Source organism: Carassius gibelio, chromosome B9 (genome assembly GCF_023724105.1).
Source record: "Carassius gibelio isolate Cgi1373 ecotype wild population from Czech Republic chromosome B9, carGib1.2-hapl.c, whole genome shotgun sequence".
NCBI lineage: Eukaryota > Metazoa > Chordata > Actinopteri > Cypriniformes > Cyprinidae > Carassius > Carassius gibelio.
In genome coordinates, this window is record NC_068404.1 from 12,579,568 (window position 1) to 12,601,561 (window position 21,994).

Below are 21,994 nucleotides of genomic sequence, written 5' to 3' on the forward strand. Positions count from 1 at the left end.
ACATCTAGGCCTAGTCATGTGTGAAAATTATTTTAAAAATAAATAAAGCTTATGAAGTTTATAAATAAAGTAGTATGTGGTGCTTTTTACGTTTTCATGTTTTTTTTTTTTTTTTTCTATGTAATATAAATTATTATGTAACCCATCGATCAATGCACTTTCGTGCCGCTCCCTGTGTGTCCATGGGCCGTGCGGAGGTTTGTACCTTGCCGCTGGAATCTGGTTTTGGCCGATCTGACATCCCAGACCGGACCAACAGGTTTCGGTGACGCCCAGGACCAAAGACTGCCAGGTATAAATAAACGTAAGGAATGCAGACCTTCATAAACAACTAAGCGCACGACAGACAAACATACTACTCTCGAATAAATCTTCATAAACCAGCAAAATGCAGATGTCCGAGCCCCTCAGCCAGAAGAACGCTCTGTTCACGGCAATGAACCGCTTCATCGGCGCCGTCAACAACATGGATCAGACGGTCATGGTGCCGAGTCTGCTGAGAGATGTGCCGCTGGACCAAGAGAAAGAGGAGCAGAAGCTAACCAACGACCCGGGGAGCTACCTGCGGGATGCTGAGGCCGACATGTACAGCTATTACAGCCAGCTCAAGTCCATCCGGAACAACGTCGAGTGGGGCGTCATGCGCGCAGAGGAGCAGAGGCGCAAGAGAGACACGACAGCGCCGGAGCCAGTGCGCACAGAGCCGGAGAGCGACATGGACCTGGAGCAGCTCCTGCAGTACCATCTGAAGGGCTTGCATGGGGTGCTGTCCAAACTGACGAGCCAAGCCAACAACCTGACCAACCGATACAAGCAGGAGATTGGCATCTCTGGATGGGGACAGTGAACTGCATCATGATATTGGGAGATGATGATGATGAAGTATTCTAGTCTATTCTAATAGGATCTATTTGGCCTTTGTGGAAGAGCTACCAAAGGGACTGACCAAACAGAAGTTAAACTGTCAAAAGTTAAAATGCATGCAAACCGAGAGGGGAAAGGGGGTTTGTTGTAGTATTGGTTTTGGTGTTGATCACTGACGTATTATAAGATCATCTTCCTGTCTTATGCCATTTTATTTGCACTGACAGTTTCCCCCTCTTTTTAAAAACAAAATCTCCGTTCAAATGGCTGGTTGCCATGCCTTATCTTGATATTTAAATGTATTTATGTATTATGTATAATTGAAAGCTTTTATTTTTCCATTCTTTTTCATTATTTTGAGAGGAAGGTTGTTGTCCTATGAAGTTGCTGTGTGTTCCAGAGGACGGATGACTTGAAGAACCGATAGTTTGTATAGTGAGAAATCCTATTGATGAAGCAGAAACCATATAGAAAATCATTGGGAATGTTCCCTGCTAATGACCTGAAACTATTCCTGAATTATCCTGTGAGTCAATGATGTGGAGGCTCTGAAAATCACTGTGTGTGTGTCATGAAGAGCTCCATGAGATTCTATGTGAAATTGTGCCTAAAGGCCAGTATGATTGTTAAAAACATTTGCTGTATTATTTACAGATTTTTTTTTACTACAAAATAAACTTTTGTAATTTGAAAACATCTAATGTGTAGTTGTTTATTCGTGATCATGCTTACACACTGTTTTACAAATAAGCCACACACAAATTCCTCATTCCTTACTAAAAGTTCATAATTTAAATAACTTTCATTTCTGAGACTGCGGATGGATTAGACATAATGCCATGAAATAATAATTTATCCATTTATCCATTATTATAAATTTTTTTCCTATTTAGTGTGTGCATACAATGTTAAGTGAGATAAAGAAACAGATTTGTTTTCTTTTATATACAAAGATTAGGCCTTTTTTTTTTGAGCAAAAATATACAAAGTGCCCATACACTTGTGCCCTTGTGAGCAGACATGAGAATAGGCCAACAAGATAAGTTGGTTTCATAAAATATGGGATTCTAATCTGTGAAAGATGCCAGTCCATTGGAGTCTCCAAATTTAGGCGTGTGAATAAAAATGTTCAAAATGTATTTCCAAAACACAATCATTTAAAAAATCTAAATAATATTATATTAATATATATATTTATGTTATTATTGCACAATGCCTTCTAGGATACCAGAGATTCTTATTTTGTGGACCTAAACCTAAATAAACATTTTGACAAAAGGCGTGAACTGTCACACCATGTTCTTTGAATGAATCTGATGATGAATCACCTCGCCTTCATGTTTCTTACCATATTATGAAAACTAAAGCAAAAAATTGCACTACATAATATATTTTTTTAAATCAGTAAACACATCAAAACTTGTTCAAATAATGCTGAACAGTTTCATTTGTTCATTTAGATAAAATAAAATCTGATTCGAAGTTACATTTCCTAATTTATCTCGTCTTCAAAAATATTGGCCATGAGTTTCTGTGAAGGGGAAACGGAAACGTCACCGCGTTTCGTCTCGCTGAGCTTTTGTCCCTCTGCGCACTCCTTACGTGTCAATGTGGCTGTGTTGTTCTCATGATGTGTGCACTCCACATCAAAATATTAGTCAGTAAAAAGAAGTAATAATTATGGGCGATGAACATCCACTCGAGGTTAGCAACACTAGCAGCTCCCGCTGTCCTTTTTTCAACGCTGTACCCGACGACTATCGATGCGTAAGTATAAACATGTTTTAAAAACTAACGTTACTGTAAATGCTAACTTGTTAGCCCTCATGCTAATCACAACATGACATCATTCTTTCCAGCCATGATGATGTTCAGTAATACTTTTTCCGAAAGAAAGACATGGAAGTAAGATAGTGTGTAGGGATTTATGACAGCTTAATTTGAGTTAAACATTTAAACATTTTTGTGGGAAATTCGTAAGATGAGTCACGATGAGATAAGTTCAATAGGAAATGAATCATTTATTGATCTGTGAGGGGCATAGCACAAGAGGAGCAGGGAAACACCTGACTGACTGCATTGCTTTGATGAAAAGTCGGAGAGGGTCTAAAAGTGTAAATATAGGTACTGTTGGGAAAAAAAAACAGATAAACGAGGTATTTATGCTAACGTTACTGAAAGGGTTATTGAAAAAAAAAACTATTGTCTTCATGGAATCCTATTTCTCCTTGATTTCTTTTTTTCCTTCTTTTTTAATTTTAATTAGATTTATGTATGTGTTTTAATTCACAGGATGTGATTCTTAAGGTGAAAAGAGCCACAGGGACATTTTCACTAGTGGCATGGTGAGTCAAATCATAATACACGTTTCTTCTTATTTTTAAAATGGCTTTTGAGCATTCTTAACTTTATTAAAATTCCCTTTTGTGTAGCCTTTTCATGCTGTTTGCAATATGGCTGCTCCGCCGATATAACTCTTTGGCTCAGGTACAGTATGTGTTATGGTTCAAATGTTCATTTGTTTGTTGTTTGTTTGTTTGTTTCGTTCGTTTGTTTGTTTTTTAAAAGAAATTAATACTTGCATCCATAATTATAACCAGTAGTTTTCATAATCAGTCATATTGTTGATTATTATGAATTATTTGAAGTAATATTTAAACTTTTTTATGTGTATTTTGTATGTCTTTTTTCCTTTCCCCTTCAGAAAATGATATTCAGTCTGACAGTAGCTGCAGCTTTTGACAGTGTTGCTTATGTTATGGTGAGTTGCACTGATTCCTGTGTGTGAAAGACAGACAGGAACTATTTCTCTCTTTTTAATAACTTTATTTCATCGCACCTGTTGCTTTCTTCTCATCTGCAGGGAGAGTCTCATCTAGAGGGGTCTCTGTGTAATTTTCAAGCCTGGTGGCTCACATATTTTGGTAAATTTGGCAACTGATTTAAAGATATGTGTTCATATGTGAACTAACAGATAATCAGTTCTGAAATGGGATAGTAAGAGGATTTATTTTTGCCTTTGATGTAACTAGCAGAAGACATTCGAATACATCAAATTCACAACACAAAAAAACACATGCAGTATGATATTTCTGAATAAAGTCATTTAAATGGAAAGTAAGTAACTTTAGTGCATCAAAATAGGAGCACAACATCCTGTGTTGACAATGTCATAATAAACTGCTGTTGCAATAGTTATTATAGCTTTCATTGTTTGTTTCAGATTGGACCGCACTGATGTGGGTTTGTCTTATTACATTTAATCTGTACCTGAACCTGGTGAGAGAAATCAGAACTGAACATTATGAAATGTGAGTCACTAGACACACGCAAATAAACATGTTTAGTTGTGTATACATACAGATAGAGTGTTCCTAATATCTGCATGTGTTTCTCAGACATTATCATTTGGTGGCGTGGGGGGTTCCTCTGCTCATGTCCACCCTCCCCCTGATGGCTGGGTACTACGGTCCCTCTGGAGCCTGGTGGTGAGTGGCCTTTGACTTATGATAGATTAATTGTAATCATATCACTTACATTCATCATCAGTCCTTTCTGTCTCATTGTTTTCCTGCAGTTGGATCACAGATAAGCATGTCGGGTGGAGGTTTGGCATGTAAGTTTGTAATGTTCAGCATGCCTGTGAGTGTTTGCAGAAATGCATGTTGTTGCTAGGAATGAATTTGTTTTGGACGAATGAAACTATGTTATGAGTAGCATCATTTTTCAGAGGCTCACGTAGCTCATGCTCTTTGAATTTCAGGAATTTCCGTTCCCATTCTTTCTGACAGGTTATTGTGCATGTTGGAGTTTATAACAATGTTTTTCACCTTTACTTATGTCCAGTTACGCTGTGTTAAGGATTGTTCACACTAGCAACAAGTATATTTGGACACCTAAAATGCATGAATGCTGTATAATATTTACATGAGTGCACAAGATATCTGTACTGTATTTAATTGATCAGTATCGATATATATCTATGTATATTTTACATTTAGATGATCTTTGCTGTCATCCAAAAGTCAAAAAGAGTTAAATGAATCCGTTTTTCATATTCTATACTTTTTAATCATTACAAATATAAGTTAATGATGATATAGTTAATACATTATGTATTAGATTATTGATTGTCCTTTTATCAGTAGTGCCTTTAAAATGAAAATAATTGTCTTCAGCCAGTTCTCAGAGTTTTAATATTGTTGCATCCCTAGGTGTTTATTTTAGGTAACACTTTATTTTAAGGTGTCCTTAATACACGTTACATGTTAACCCTGACCATATAGTAAGTACATGTAGTTAACTAATATTGTTCATTAATTAACTTTATAAATGCACTGTAGCAAGGTCAGCATTTAACAGAAGGATAGTATAAGCACACTATAAAGTTAACACTATCAAGTGTCCAAATACGTTTTGAGGCCTCTGTGTATTTTCTTGTTTGAGGTGTAAAGTATTGTTTATTTGCAGATGGTACATTCCTCTGTTTAGCCTGATTATCCTCATGACCTGCTGTTATGCTCGAATCATCTGTGTGGCCAACGAGAGGGTGAGTGAATGGGATTGTGAAACATGGTCTTTCTACTTCCTAAATTAGTTTTCATGACAAACTGCTGCCTAAAATAGTGTAATTAATCGTAAATGAAGAGCTTTATCTCCTTCCTGTTTTCTGGTAACGCTGACTTACCACAGTTTTGCTGAAAGTGACATTCCACATTCCAGAACATTTTGCACGTCTGGCAGATTCTGACACGCGCTGACGCAATGAATCCACTTACGTACGTGCAGACATCTGTGTAGTCTACACAGGTCTTACTGTGGCACACTCAGCAGTGTACATTAAAATATCACGAAAGAGATGATTGGATTTGTGCCGGAGCAGCGCCGATCAGTCATACAAAACATAATGATCCATGCATTAGGAGTATAAATGCATGTCTAAAATTTCTGTGTTTATTTCAGATGCGTTCCTGGTTAGGCACCTTCAACCCAGAAAGAGAGAGGAGGAAGGTATGTGTGTGTGTATATTTATTTGCGTACGTGCAAATGCTGCCATCTACTGGTTCATACATTTATGTATTATGACTTCTTTCTCCAGATCTCTCTATCTGAAGAGATCAGACCGTTGAAGTGGTATCCCTCTGTCTATCTGCTCGTCTCTATCTTCCCTCTCATAAATCGGTAACTTCATTTTCTCACCACATCTTACAGGGATGTAAATCCTGTATACAAATGTTGTTCCATAAAATATCATCATTATTAAATACTTATCGCAATAATGACATATTTCTGTATTGTTTTAATTTTCATACTTTTATAATAAAATACAATTATTGTTTATTTATTTGGTTTTTGGTGTAGTCATATTGAATGATTTTTATTTTTTTGGCTCACATGCCTCACACCTTTGGGTGCATCTTTGTGCATGTGTGTCTGATCTGTATGTGTGTTTCTGCAGACTTCATAATGCTGCTTACCCAGAGGACCCTGTGTTTTCTCTGACGTTATTGCATGTGCTCAGTGCTCCCTTGCATGGGCTTGCAAATGCTCTTGTCTTCGGTAAGGACACCTGGAGTCAGTTGAGTACAACAGGAATAAAGGTACAGTTCATGCTCACTGCTCTCAGCTGTGGTTAATCACCTTAGCATTCTGTGTGATTTCAATCTCTTCTACATGTAACATTTTTTCTTCAGATGGCTATCCAGTCTCGACTGTGTGACAGCACAATGATTGGAGAGTACCATGCTGCAAATGTAAGATACACACATGACCTCAATACACACTCCGATTCCGACGATGAGGACAACAACGTCCTATTTTACAGCCCGGACATGATCTTAAAAGATAGGGGACCCTGGGAGAATGTTTAGGAAGTGTGTGTGTGTGTGTGTGTGTGTGTGTGTGTGTGTGTGTGTGTGTGTGCGCGTGCGTGCACATATTTTTACATTATTTGCCTTTAAAGAATTTCTATCAGTGTTTCTGTGTTGCAGCTTTCTTGTTGACAGTTTAATTATAGCATGTATTATTATAGTTGGAGAACAGAAGAGAAAATGGTTGATAGTATGTTTTCATTTGCCATTAAAGATGAATGATAGCACAAGATTTGTTCTACTGTATTAATGTGGAAAATCTTTCAATCAAGCTGTTTACCGCCTCAAAATAATGTTTGTTGTATATAATGGAATTAAAGATTTCCTTTTCTATTTCATTCAGCTGATTATTTCAGACATATTCTTTTAAAACATTTGAGCATGTTTTACTATTTTATTTATGAAAATGTACACTATATTTTTGTATCATTTGCAGATTCAGCAAATTTAAAATACAAATTTAATAAGATGTATTTTTGTGTTTGTGTGTCTTTTGTCTAGTAGAAAGAGCTGACACTCTTATTAACTTCAGTTAATTAAGTTAAATTAGTCTAGATATTGAGTCTCTTAGCACTTAGGTCAGGATGATTCATGAGAAAGCCCTGGCATGTTTCCCATTAACTGCTTCATGAAGGTTATAAAACGTCTAAACAGAATAAATCAGTTATATAAACTTTAAACTGGTGTCTGTTTGTGTAACTTAGTCTTACGAAACCCACTGAATTGACAGAAGTGTGAACACTATGTTCTTGTCAGAAATGTACAATTTTTCCATCTCTCTTTAGCTCTATGTAGTAAAAAAAAAAGAAATGAAATAAATATTATTTAAAGTGTTTAATATAAATAAGAGAAGATAAATATTATAAACAAAAGGGAATCAAATTTTTATGCTGTGTTTTTCTGATTGGCCGTGTTGTATGTCGTCATCTCAGCTCGTTTCATAACGATTGGTGAACAACTCATCATAAGTGGCAAAGGAGCCAATCAATGAGAAGTAGGTTGTAAGACTGATGAGAAATGCTACAGTAACCCATACGTAACATATTTTCATAACAGCAGCTGGTGACACTACTACTGGAAGAGACAGGGCGCTTCCGGAACAACAACACAACGTTCATAGCTTGTACAAGACGCTTGTGTTTCCAGGCAAATTTATTTCTACGAAACGGACAGTAGAAACTGTACGATCTGTAAACGATGGTGTGACTTCTGATAAAAGGTAAGACGCAGTTCTTTAAAGCCTTTAACAATAGGACAAAAGATTCGAACCTTTCAGTTTCTGATTACGAAACACCTATAATAATATAATAAATATAAAAATATTACGCTCTTATCGCTGCTCGTTTCATTTATAATTCGTGTACATGAATGTATATTATGTACAAAATAATGTTCGTTAAACATTATGTACAAAATAATGTTCGTTAAACATTGTAGTAATGTATATTTCAGCTGTAGGCTATGTCAACTTTGTATTTTTAATTAACTGAAATGAACGACAAGATATGACCTTTTTTGATAATACAATGATAATTCATTATTACCATGGTTAAGTTAAAAGTCCAACCATCTGATATGAGCACTGTACTATGGTATTACCACACTGCATTTAGTAGAAAAAAAATGATGAGGTTTTAATGAAGATTTTTTTCATGCTTTTTATTTTTATGAAAGAACTGTTCCTTATAGGATCACCATAGTGAATTTTGTTTCGTGTATTTGTATGATGTTTAATTTGTAACATTTCCCTACAGCCAGCGTCTACGTGGTGCGCAAGATCCGCGCTGCCCTCAAAGAGGGAGAGCAAGCAGAACAACCTGTGCTCACACCATGTAGTCTGGCTAAAGGTGAGGTATACTCACTTATCTTTCTCTCTTTCTCTCACACAGACACACACAGAGAAAACCCAGAAACATAAAGAAAAGACCATAGGGTGAAAGTGTTTTATTACTCTGTAGCCTGTCTTGAGTGAGTCAGAGTACAGAAGTACAATAGAGTGAATGGTGTGGTCAAATCAATATCATATTGAAGTCCTCTGACGTGTTTGTGTTTCTAGGTAAAAAGGAGCGCTATGCATCAGACGCAGCATTAATGGCCGCTCCAGAGCCTGAGGGTGCTGCAGGGTCATCTGCATCTACAGAGACAGCTATGGAGAAATGTGGTTCCTGAGGTTAAAGGTCACGCAGAAGCAAATCTGGGCACAATGGAGGCTGAAAAAACTGCATTGCTGGACGCCAGCATGTGTTGTGTTTTGGATGCTAGTGTTTCAAAAAGGCCAGCTAAGCTGGTCTTTTAAGTAGAGGTTTTAAAATGGGAAGGCAGATTGTAATAAAGATCTGACATCAGTCCAGTTTTGCTCTGCGTGACGTTTTGTTCTTAGGTGCCAACACTTGCTGCTCCTCTCTCTTTCTCTTTTTCTGTTTCCCATCAGCTGTAGTTTGTGAAGGTCTGTTCATCAACCTCTGACTCAGGGGCGGTTCAGATCTGATGTTTACCTGCAGCTTTTGTATTTATAACTGACTGTACACTGATTGAAGACATATCGCTGTTAGTAACAATAACATCTGACGCTCTTTATAAGATTATGTAATTTTTGTAATGATAAAAACCACTAATAAAATGGTCCATTGTTCTCTTGATTTTTTTTTTTTTTTTTTTTTACATTTTTTTTTAAAATTAGCTTTGTTTTGTAATCTCTGGTATATTTGTTCTGTCCATTCTAGGAAGCTATATTATTTAATTAGATAAACACATAGCTGTATTTTAATGATGACAAAATCACAAAGACATCATTCCTCCACTAGGTTAGAAATGAACTCTAAAGGATTTACTAAACATGTTTCTTTAAAAAATGTGTATATGTCTTTTTTATAATGTATTTCATCCCTATAAATTAATTCAGAAATTAAAGTGGGATTTTAACTAATAGTCAGGGTGTCATAGTGATCATCACAGCATGAGCAATATATATATATATATATATATATATATATATATATATATATATATATTAAATAATAATAATAATCTACTGGGTCCATATGTGATGCCAAATATCTTTAGCTTACAGGATTGCAAATAAGCGTGAAATAAGCATGCAAGTTTTAACTTAACTTAAACATAATCTTAACCAGTTTCTGGCACTGTGTGACATATTTTTTTTCAAGTGACAACAAGCCATTTAGGCCAAGTGTGGTGACTCATATTAGGAATTTGTGCAGACACAAACACACACGAGAGAACACACACACTGTGAGGGCGCAGCAGTGGGCAGCCATTTGCTTCAGTGCCCAGGAGCCACTGAGGTTAGGCACCTCCTTAGTCTTGGGTAAATGGTTGGAGACACAGACAGACTTACCAAAAAGGCATGGGTTCAGTTCTCAGTTCTCTTGGAAGGAAATGTAAGTGGGGAGAGTGAACATACACTTTTTCTAACCTCAGAACCCACACTCAGTTTGACAACACACTCTACACAGTAATTCACAACAAAATTGTAGTGACAGCAGGTAAAAAAAGTAAAGTAGAGAAAAGAAATAAATGAATAATGTTTAGAGGATCTTTAGCCAATGATGTGGAAAAATAAGTTTAGATTTCATTACAGAAGTGCAAGCCAAAATTTGAAGACTTGCCAAAATACACAGAGAGGTAAAACAAGGGTAATCATTGGTAGTGTTTTTACAAGATGGAGAAATCTGATTAAATATGTGTTTTAACTTGTGGTGTTTCCTTTCAACAGGTGAGTTAAACTTTAAGTAAAAAGTATTTCTAATATGTTGGACCTTTTATCGAAAGTAGTCTACTTATACCTGTTGAAACAGACCTTCACTTTTATATATCCCCAAGAGCTGTGTCCTGCAAAAAATGTTGTTTGGAAATTGTCTTTATTTTTGTAACGCCGTTAGATCTGTCCACCCTAGCTTTAAAAGAATCATAAAACAGAAATGAAATTAAGCAAAAATATATTACATTTTATAGTTTATATTTTTATGTATTATACATCAGTTTGAGTGTTAGCATGACTTATGCCCCTCTACTGACTGTGGAAATGTAAACCAGAACAAAGGCCAGACCTGACACCTATTTAAAGCCTTTGGAATGAACTGGATTGCTGACTGTCAGTGTTTGACTTCACTGATGATCTTATGTCTGAATGGGACCAAATCTCCACTGCTATTCCAACACACAATAAAACAGCTTTACATGAAAAAGCTTCAACAGAGAACTTACTCCTTATAATGTCAATGTGTTTAAAAAATAAAAATAAATGAATGTTTTAAAAACCAAGTACATACATTTGTATTAAACCACACAACTTTACGCTAGTTTATATCATAGACTGGTTTAAATTTAACGTAGCCTATTCTTCATGACGCTAGATGGCGCACACTACCTTGCAAGATCACGCCTTTTTCACATCGAAGAAGAGCGTGCGACTTCCTGCGAGTGGCGGAAGTTTTTAATCGAGGAATATAATTCCAATATTCATGTGCTCGTTTTCTGTTCCTCGGCTGAATTATCTTCATTTGCCATGTTCCATGGTTTAAACTAACTCCGGGACTTAAAAAGTAGGTGTAATATATAAAAACTGAAACCAGATGAAGGTATAACAGGACATTGTATTTAGCCACAGGCCAGTTAGGAGCACTTTTAATGTGCATGTGTGCTAATGTTGATTGTTTCAGTGCATTGGCAGATAATGTGCATGATATTTTGATTCAGGCTATTAGTGAAAATCATCTTATGATATAAATGCATCTTATTTAGCTCTTTTAGGACTGGTTACACTGCTATATTTTGGTTTTGATCCTGTCCTGTCTTTGTTTATTTTCATCTGTTTGCAGAATGCCACATGACAAAACCCGTAAATCCTGTCATTTTTCCCTGGACCGGAGGAGAGCTCTGACCCTCTCACCTGAGATCAAACGTGACAGCTGTCAGGTATGTCCATGCATGACATCACACATTATATAGTGGTGTTTACTGTGTTTCACTGTTTTTACTTAAATCCAAAAGAGTAAAATAACCTCTTTTAATGTGTCCCAGGCCGAAAGTCCTCTTAAGATCCCCAGGATAGTATCCACAGCTGAGGATAAGCGTGTGGATACAGAGATGTCAAAAGATCGGAATAAAAGCCACTCCAAGGTGACTATGATATGATGAAAATATCGTTTGTGCATTTGTTGAAAAATTATTTTTACGTTCTAGTAAAGAACTGCATTTCTTTTCAATTAAACTACTATAATTATAATTATAGTTTTTACGTGCCTTATTGCTTTTATAAAACAAAGTGCATATATCAATATGATAAAATACACTAGTGTTTAATGAATAGTTATGCTTATTAATAATAATAGTGATTAGAATAAACCATTCTTTAACGGAATTGTATAGTTTATTTGCCTAACAATACAGTCACCACCAGACACTGAATTAATTTGGCATATTAACATAGAATGTGTGTTTATCTGGTTTTAGATAATTATTATTATTTTTTTTTAATGATCTAGTGGACTGTTTGACTACTTAAAACCTCTGTGAACAATTTGAGCTGTGCTCTCTTGATGTTTTGATTAGTTTCTGATTGGCTTTGTATTCTCGTGTACTGTTAGATCCACTGGACACAGCTGGCCTCAAATGGTACATCAAGTGATCAAGAGCATACTATACGGCAGGAAATCAAAAGGTAACATGCTTAACTACATTATCCATCAGATTCTGAAGGTGAAGCCTGTTCTTCATCACTTATAGGAAACATTATGTTAAGTGGTTGTATAAACACGTACAATATTGTTTGCTGTTCCTTGCATTACATGAAATATGTAGTTTTGAATTACGCAGATGTCGGCCAGCTGACTTGCATATGTGATATTTTATGGGAAGACACTCAACATGGCATGTATTTGAAAAAAAATGCAGATTTCAGAGGGCTCTAACTGAATTACTTTACATTCTTGATAATCCACCACCTGTTTCCTGACAAAGGAAGTGATGCATCGCACTCATTAAATACTTCAACATGATTGCAGTGTTTCATAGCAAGTCGTTTTTAAGATATCATACAAAATCTACAATGACTCTTAAACATTTTTTATTGGAATGTACTGTTTTTTTTTTTTTACATTTAATAGACAACGATTTTATTCAGAGATGTGTTTTACTGATGTATTTAAAAAATGTATTTGAGATTTTTTTTTTTTGTCAAGTATTAATCATACATGATTTGTCTAGCTCAGCTTCTTTGTGTATGCTCCTCTAGGCAGTTTTTGTATTATTTTCCCTGATGTTCACTTACAGTTTAAGTCAAGTCAGTTTTAGCAAAGAGGCTAAAGTAATAAAGTTGCTGAATACTGATTAGGTTTTGATGTGTTATGCTTGTAATTTTCAGACTTTTTCAGTTTAGTTTCATTAAACAACCTGTGTGAACTAGGGAGAGTGTTTTGCATTCTAAGCATTAGAATATATATTTATAAAGTTTATATCAGACTTTTATTTCAAAATAGCAGAGGGGAATCCTGTTTTGCATGATATAGCTCACATCTACACTCCCTCTCTAAACCCTTTTGCTTATCATTCATGCACCATCTGTGCATGTTGACCCGTCTCATTCCATGCCCACGCTGCTAGAACTTCAAATGGTTGCTGTGCCATTAGTTAACCAGATAAGTCAATAAACAGCTGCAAGAGTTTAAACTGTCTGCCTAGTAGTTATGGATCCGCAAGTAAGATGAAGTATGTTTAAGGAGCTACAGTGCTTGTTATTCTTTGCATTAGTCTAGTTGATTTTTATGTAATTCTATTAAATTTGTGTTTGTACTTATTTCCTATAGACGCCAAGTCAAGGTGGTTTTAGAAGATGTCCTTCAGACAGAGATTGGGCAGAGATTGCTGAGATGTGGCGGGCAGATTTGCCAAAAGACAAACCAATCAGAGAGCAAAAGGCAGAGTGATCAGACTTCGACAGCTGCACTCAAAGACAAGAGAAGCACCAGTCTAACAGAAAGAGGAGAAACTGACTCGACTGGACCAAAAGCCACTTCACCATCCCATAATCATCAGACTGAGTCATCCACTGAAGATGAATCATGTCCACACGAAGAAATCCAAAATCTGAAATCCAAACAACTGAACTCCTCACTGAAACTATTAGAGTCGTCTGAAGTATCAGGTAACTCCTGTTCAACCAGAGAAAGTGACTCGCCACAGCTGCCTGAACAGACCAAACCATCTACTTTTGAAGAGACGGAAGTATTACTTCTTGAAGGATCTCTGCAGCATGAGGAAGCACCATCCTCTGGATGTGAGTCTTTACACAGCCCCTCTTCATCGTTAGCAAGCCGGGGTAATCTGAGGGAAGAAACATCAGGTAGCGAGGTAAGATCTGTACACCTTGGAAAAAATCTAACAATCCTGAAAAAGTGTATCACAGATGGTTTCCACAAAAATATTAAGCAGCACAACTGTTTTCAACTTTGATAACTGAGCACCAATCAGTATGTTAAAATGAGTTCTGAAGGCTCATGTCACACTGTAGAGTGGAGTAATGATACTGAGAATTCAGCTTTACCATCACAGGAATAAATTACATTTAAAAAACAAATTAAATGCATTATTAAACCATTTATTGGTATATCAAAGCAAACTATACAGTATGATGTGGAACATCTCTTTGGTACATTTGTTGAGGATTCAAATATTATACGTTTTTATTGTAGATCATCATTTTTTAATCTACATTTGATCCTATAGCACCTTCGCAAGAAGAAAGAAAGGAGAGAAACACAAGAATGGCCAAAATGTGCTTCAGAAGATATGGAAAATCACTGGCTCAGGAATGGAGAGGTGGTGCAGGAAGTGGATGGAACGAGAGAAAGTGTGCTATGCCTCTCAGTCGGGTTTGATGCGGAAATTAAAAGAATTCGTATGGACAGCATTTCAGGTGAACGTGTTCCCAACTCAGACCCCGCCTCTGGGACAACAGAGGGGCGGAGCTACAACACAGAGTCTTCTAAGCTCACCCCATCTGAGCTTAGTAAGTGAATATTCAGTATTTTTTGATCATATAAATACAGCACTAGTGAGCATAAAAGACTTCATTTTAAAAACATTTGAACGGAAGTGTAATTGGTAAATATCCTTTCACTAATAAATATCTAACATTATTTGATTTTTACATGCCACACAGATATACCAAGCCATTTTTTCTAACTTTGCATGATTGTTATTTGAAGACTATAATTCCATCGTTGCCTTGCTTAGTTGTTCTGTCCAGTGAAGAGGAAGAAGAACAGGAAGAAGAGGAAAGTAAAGAGATGGAAGCCTCTTCCCTGAACATCCAGCCACTGGAGGGTGCAAAAGACATGAATATAGAAGATCAGTTTGTAAGAGTTTTTAGTGATCCATCTACTGGACAAGGATAATTCATTTTATTTACTAAATAATTACTAAATACTATAAAGCTGATTTTATGGTGTCTCATAATAGCTTATCTTAATGTAAAAAAAACCCAAACATCTATTTTAACGGGGGCTGTTCCAGCCTGACACTGGCGCTGATGTGTGTCTGTATGTTTTCATTGTCAGAGCTCTGTTGTGGTAGAGCTCCAGCTGTCTTCCCTTCACATGGGTGGAGTTAGTGCCAGTTGTGAGAGTATGAAGGTGAGGGTGCTATGTTGATGTGGTGGGTTGGAGGGATCAAATATGTGACCATGGAACACAAAACCTTAAGTTGCAAGAGTATATTTATAGCAATAACCAACAATACATTGAATGGGTCAAAATGATAGATTTTTCTTTTATGCCATAAATCATTAGGATATTAAGTAAAGATAATGTTCCTTGAAGATATTTTGTAAACTTCCTACTGAAAATATATAAAAATTTAATTTTTGATTAGTAATATGCATTGCTAAAGACTTAATTTGGACGGCTGTAGATTTTCTCAGTATTTAGATTTTTTTTTTTTGCTCCCTCAGATTCCAATATACATCAGTGGAAAGCTTATTTATTCAGCTTTCAGATTATGTATAAATCTCAATAAAAATTTTTTTTTCCTTTTTATATCTGGTTTTGTGGTCCAGGTGCCACATATTTTTGAATCATTCAAATCATGATTCAAGCTGAGGTTTACATAAAGAATTATTACAAAAAGAAGTGTATCAGTCTAGCATGCCTCTCTTTACTGTTTGTGTCACTGATTTTTAACATACAATTTTTCAGGTCACTACAGACAAGATCACCTTTTCATTAAGAGGTAAACATTTTTAAAAAACATTATTATTAGAAACATTCTGGTGAAGTGAACATTATACATTTGCATTAAAGTTTATTATTTAACGGTTTAATAAATCTATAACATGTATTTATCGGTATTTTATTAGATATCGGTAATATCTATGTGTAACATATATTATTATACATTTTTAAAGCTCTTTTCCTTTTTGTTTGTTTAGGTTTTTCAGTGAGCATTTCTATATCGACGCCTAATGTGTGTAAATACAGTGTATGGGATGAGCCTGTACTGATTGAGTGTGGCCTGGCTAAGGACAACGAGATCCCACCCCCTTCTCTGGTCCTCTTTTGGCTGTCTGATGACCAGGCACACAGATTACGCAATGACCTGTCCGTCATCCTGCCAGACACATGTCCAGGTCAGCTACCTGTCTGCTTTCTTGATTACTGATAATACTGCTATGCATTGTTATATATTTGTTAATATAGCTTTTATTTTTGAAAGCAATGACATTACTTTTTATATTCTCTCTCCTTATGTTTAATGTGTTTACAGCTGAAGGCAGTACGTGTGTGTTGCTGTGTTTGGCTGAACCTGTAACTGGTGTTGAGAGTGCGCTCTTGGCCTCTTTACTTGACATGGTCCAGAATCAGAGCACCTCTGAACCCCTCTCCCCTCTCACACAGTCAGAAAGCCTGGAAGTGCTTCAGAGCTGCCAGGAAACACACCTTCTGCAGCTTTTGACGCCTGAAACTGATCCTCAAACCAGCACTGATGGATCTGCTGTGAATGTATCTTTGCTTCTTTTTTTTTTCTTTTTTTCACGTTTGCAAATTAGTTTCTTTACCCCGTGGTTCAAATTTAATGTTAGTAATTTATCTAAAAATGATTAGACTGATTTTTAATTATTATATCAATTATATCATATTGTTAAATATAAAATACAGAACAGTTTTCACTTCTACAGGCCCTCTGTATGTCAGTCTGGTGGTTTTTGAATGATCTGTTTTTCCAGATTAGTTTGATCTGGGTGGAATAGGTAGAGAAATAGCGATTATAGGAGAAAAATAACAAATTGTTTTGGCAACTTTATGGATTGAGTGTGTGTTTCAGGCTCAGGATACTGATGTTCATTTGAAGCCAGTTTACACGCTTTGCCACAGTAGAGCTCAGGGCTCATACAGTGTTACTTTGGCTCCTACACTTGGGCCAGAATGGACACCGTACCAACACTGTGCTCCGGCACGCAGGTAAAACCGCTTTTAACGTTTTTGATGGGAATCTCTTGCTCACCAAAGCTGCATTTATTTGAGCAATATAAAATAATAAAATTAGAAAATATTGTTACAATTAAAAAAATTTCAAATATAATTTCTTCTGTAATGTCAAAGCCAGATTTTCAGCGTCATAACTCCAGTCTTTAATATTGCATGTTCCTTCAGAAATCACTCTAATATGCTGATTTGGTGCTCAAGAGAAATCAATCTGTAAACGTTTTGTTTTGCTTAATATTCCTGCAGAATAGTTTGAAACATTATAAATGTCACTGTCAGTTTTGACCAGTTTAATTCAGTCCTAATTGACTTTCATGCAACTCTGTTTAGATTGATTCAGTTCCCTCCTCCGCCCACGAAAGGAGCCATCACCGTGACGACAGAAGACCTGGAGTGTTTGGACAGTGGCGAGTTTCTTAATGATGTCATAATCGACTTCTACCTCAAGTAAGACAACTAAAGATTGCTTTTAGACACTGCTATTTGGGAAGGAGTGGGATGAAGAACTGAGAGTTTTGATTAGCAGCATGAAGTTTGATCCAATTTGCAACATGATCAAGAACTGCCTATATGAAGCTATAATGTGAGAAACAACTAAACATTTAATGTTTTTAACAATATGTTTCCATTCAAATCTTTGGGGTCAATAAGTCTTTCAATGATTACATATTAGAATGATTTCTGAAGGATTATGTGTCAGTTTAGACTGGAGTAATGGCTGCTGAAAATTCAGCTTTGCTATCACAGGAATTGATTGCATTTTAAAATACAATCAATTAGAAAATGGTTTAAATTAAATTAAATTTTAAATTACAATAATATTTTGCACTAGTAGGTTTTTTTTTTTTTTTTTTTACAAATAGGCTAATTGCATTGGCAACTGTAGTGTATGTTTTTAGGTGCATAAACCAAATCACTGTAACACTAGATATATCTTTGCTTCCAAGACTCTCAAACAGTCCTCTTTCAGTATTTTCTATGTATATATAAATATATATCTTGTATGCGTGTTTTTTAGGTATCTTCTGGTGCAAAGGGCCCCGCAAGCATCTGTAGACAGATCTCATGTTTTCAGCAGTTTTTTCTATAAACAGCTCACACGCAGAGACAACGCTAATGAGGACAGTACAAGCACACCGTGAGTATTTGTTAGACGGCACACTAATACACATAATAATTCTTATTGTTACTAATGGGTTTTTGTTTTTGTAACTTTGGTTGTCCATCAGAGCTCAGGTCAGAAGGCATCAGCGTGTGAGGACATGGACGCGTCATGTAGACATCTTTGACAAAGACTTCCTGTTTGTGCCTGTCAATCAAGAGTGAGTATCAGCTATATAAATAGTGTTTGGACACCTAAGCCATACTTACTTTTGAGGGCCAGTGTTTTTAGAGCTGTTGGATTTTTAATTGGATGTTTAAAATTTTTTTTATTGTAATTTCACTAATTTGTGCTCTCTATGGACATTATAAAAGGTTTGGGCTTTCATTGTACCTTGAATATACCAGTGTGTATCATATCATGTTTATAAGTGACTTATATCATGTCTTATGTTTGTTTCAGAGCTCACTGGTACCTCGTGGTGATCTGTTTTCCTGGATTAGAGGAGCCACAGTATGTGAAGAGGGACGGAAGAGACTCTGTGCAGGGTGATGGAGATGAAGGTTTGGTTGAGCCTGAGGGTGAGATCCATGGTGAGAATATCTCCAATAGTGAGGAGGACAAAGGTAAGATGTGTCAGTTTTGACTGAAATTTTAATTCTAATGCTTTACTATTAATTCATGAATGCTTACTACTTAAAATAATCATTTGATGATTCTAGACAAACATTTGTTCTTAATCTAGATGACAGTTGTATAAAGTCAAGCACGACTCTTCATCTTCCCGTAAGTCAGATCAACTTTAATAACAGGTCTTGCTAGTCAGAAATCTTTATTTGAAAATGTAATTTGTTGAATTGCATTTGATTGGATAAAATGTCATGTGGACATGGAGTTTGCACATGAAAAGTTATAGCAGAACCATTTCCTTCTGTAGAACTGTACGGAAAAAACCTGCAAGAGACCTGTTGTGTGTAAAAGGTATGTGTGTGTGTTTTTAAATGAACTGATTTGTTTTTGTCATAATGTAGAGAATTTAGTGCGCGGAAAGATAATAGTTTAGGTTTTTCAATAAAAAAAAAATTGTGCTGCATACTATATAATGGATTTTAGATATTTTCTGTTTTTTAAAATTTAAATTTTCTATAATTATGTTGCTTTATATTCATATGTATATGTATTGTATTTTCCGGACTAAAAGTCACACTTTTTTTCATAGTTTGGCTGGTCCTGCGACTTATAGACTGGTGTGACTTATCAAAATTAATTTGCCATGAACCAAGAGAAAACATTACCGTCTCCAGCTGCGAGAGGGCGCTCTGTTTCCAGTGTAGACTACAGGAGCACTGAGCAGCATAGAGCGCCCTCTCGCGGCTGGAGACGGTAATGGGTAATGATTTCTCTTGGTTCATTTCTCTCAGTTCATGTCAAATTAATTTGCGGCTTGGTTCTAAATAAATGTGACTTATAGTCCAGTGCGACTTGTATATGTTTTTTTTCCTCGTCATGACGTGTTTTTGGACTGATGCGACTTATACTTAACACAATTGTATATAAATGTATTTATTATGCAGTTATGCAGGCTTTCAGGAAAGGGATTTCACTGCTAATGTATTGCACGACAAACAACTATTTTTGAACTAAAACTAACTAACATTATTAAACGAAAATATTTTAACCACAAGTTTTGAGAATAATTTTTCCTCTTTATTTTTTTTTTTAGACCATGCATTCTCATCATGGATTCCCTGAAGTTGTCGGTTCACGAACGCATCTTCAAACTCTTGCGCGAGTGAGTGTTTGCGAACTTAATACACTCAAACTTAATCTCACATTTATGTTAAACACTGCTGTTATTGCTATCTTTATTATTATTACTTGTTTACTTGTATTATGTAAATAATACTAGTGCAGCAGGATATTTTTGCCTGTAATTTCAGTCTTTATTTATGACTAATAGATGTATAATGACATGATTTATTTTTTATGTGCTTTTTTTAGATACCTTCAGGTGGAGTGGCAGACAAAAAGAGGTGGTTATCGTGACTTTAGTGCTGAAAGCATGGTAGGGTTCCACTGTGCAGTCCCCCTACAGGACAACAGCAGTGACTGTGGCCTTTATCTGCTACAATATGCAGAAAGTTTTTTACAGGTACAATTACACTACAAATTCAACACTCAATTCAATTTCAAATCTGTGTAAGAGTCTTTTTTGATCGCAGTGCTATTTGTATATCTTTAAGGACCCTGTGGTAGACTTTGAATTGCCATTGAGATTGGAGCGCTGGTTTCCACGACAACAGGTGCGCGGTAAACGGGAGGAGATTCGGGACCTCATCCTACACCTGTACAGATTTCAGCAAGGCTCTCTGGGACACGAATGTTTAGAAGATAGGAGAGATCATGGAAATGTCATTCAGTGATGTTAAGCTTGTAGGTTCACACGATTATTTGACGCTAGATATATTTATATTTTAGCTGTTTTTGAACCTTTTATATTAATTTGATGCTTTTGTATACACTGTTGGAAAAACTTTAGAAGGAAATAAATGGCGATAAAATGATGATAAACCATTGTGCTCTTTTTCATCTTACATTTTTCTGTATGTCTGTGTTTTAATCGATGTAAGTAGCTCAAACATTCTTTAAAGGGGTCATATGGCAAAAAAATGATTGATATTTCAAGCCAAAAATAAGATGGCCCTATTAAAATGGTTATCTGTATTTTTTATATGCTCTCTCTTAACAGTGGCTTCAGTTTGTGATGAATGAATGTAGGAAACACATGCCTGGACACATGATTGGATAAGCTGTTGGGTGTGGCATGAGTCCTTGTTCTGATTGGCTCATTCATTAATAGTGGTCAAGTAGAGCATCAGAAGGCCAGGTGCGTGCAGGGATGGTATAGGTTTAACACTAATCAGACAGAGATTAGACTGATTTGTAGACCACCCACTTTCTTCCAGTAATCCCAGCATTCCAGTCTGTGTATAATGATTATCTCTTGTTTGTTTGCTTATTCAATGTAGTGTATACTAGCTGGTAAACTGTGATTTATTAATCTTTAAATACATGTACCAAGGAGTTCTGTAAAACCTGGAGGAATCTATATGGTAGCATTTTCTGCCTTTGAGACAGGCCTGTTTTTTTAAAAGCAGGCTTCCATACTATTACCATTTCTGCTATATTTGTCGAGTCGAGTGCACCTTTAATTTCCAGTGTGATAAGTGATTCGGAAATCTCAAGTATTGAACAGTTTGATCAGACTAACAAAGGTAAAGATATGTTTTAAACGAAATGGAAAGTGCAAAGAATACATACTACAGAAACAGTAGCAGTAATACAATACAAAAATTGTATGAAAGGATGCTAAACTGTAAAAATAGAAAAATCAGGGGAAAATATTTTTATAAAGTCCTCACAGAAAATTACCAGTGTGTTTTCTGTAACATTTTTCGGCATTCCCTCCAATCTTCAAACAACACGATTCAATTTGTAATAATAAAAAAAACTCAAAAGGGCATATTCCTCACAGTACACTGGGCTGTATTTTTTTACAAACCTTTTTTCTTTACTGAACCTGTGGTGGTTAATTTCTAAGGACACAGACACTAAGCCACATGTACGGTAATTGTATTGTGACAAATCAGTATGTA

At 35.9% G+C, this 21,994-nt stretch overlaps 3 protein-coding genes across 5 annotated transcripts; all 3 read left to right on the forward strand.

Moving 5' to 3' along the window:
- The first annotated feature begins 315 nt into the window (after positions 1-315).
- mid1ip1a (MID1 interacting protein 1a) lies at positions 316-1,560 on the forward strand. Its single transcript, XM_052566166.1, has one exon. It carries the CDS (start codon positions 389-391, stop codon positions 845-847), a length of 459 nt encoding a protein of 152 aa, XP_052422126.1. The 5' UTR covers positions 316-388; the 3' UTR covers positions 848-1,560.
- An 832-nt stretch (positions 1,561-2,392) lies between these two features.
- Positions 2,393-9,361, forward strand: si:dkey-100n23.5 (cyclic AMP receptor-like protein A). Of its 2 annotated transcripts, none has more exons than XM_052566168.1 (15): positions 2,393-2,631; positions 3,157-3,209; positions 3,297-3,351; positions 3,569-3,625; positions 3,728-3,788; positions 4,088-4,175; positions 4,263-4,352; positions 4,442-4,480; positions 5,335-5,413; positions 5,827-5,874; positions 5,963-6,045; positions 6,323-6,464; positions 6,558-7,953; positions 8,489-8,581; positions 8,791-9,361. In XM_052566168.1, the coding sequence occupies exons 1-13, from the start codon at positions 2,545-2,547 to the stop codon at positions 6,732-6,734; spliced, it is 1,059 nt and encodes a 352-aa protein (XP_052422128.1). In that variant the 5' UTR covers positions 2,393-2,544; the 3' UTR covers positions 6,735-7,953; positions 8,489-8,581; positions 8,791-9,361. The 2 variants fall into 2 exon arrangements, with proteins under 2 accessions (XP_052422128.1, XP_052422127.1); XM_052566167.1 differs by lacking the exon at positions 2,393-2,631 and adding an exon at positions 2,862-3,020.
- A 1,772-nt stretch (positions 9,362-11,133) lies between these two features.
- On the forward strand, positions 11,134-20,909 carry senp7 (SUMO specific peptidase 7). Of its 2 annotated transcripts, none has more exons than XM_052566068.1 (21): positions 11,134-11,299; positions 11,576-11,672; positions 11,778-11,876; positions 12,344-12,417; positions 13,562-14,105; positions 14,481-14,763; positions 14,991-15,112; positions 15,314-15,388; positions 15,950-15,983; positions 16,183-16,380; positions 16,518-16,753; positions 17,076-17,212; positions 17,567-17,683; positions 18,255-18,374; positions 18,466-18,558; positions 18,801-18,964; positions 19,084-19,124; positions 19,276-19,319; positions 20,062-20,130; positions 20,340-20,490; positions 20,582-20,909. In XM_052566068.1, exons 2-21 carry the CDS (start codon positions 11,577-11,579, stop codon positions 20,759-20,761), a joined length of 2,877 nt encoding a protein of 958 aa, XP_052422028.1. In that variant the 5' UTR covers positions 11,134-11,299; position 11,576; the 3' UTR covers positions 20,762-20,909. The 2 variants fall into 2 exon arrangements, with proteins under 2 accessions (XP_052422028.1, XP_052422029.1); XM_052566069.1 differs by having other exon boundaries at positions 14,481-14,670.
- The last annotated feature ends 1,085 nt before the right edge of the window (positions 20,910-21,994 follow it).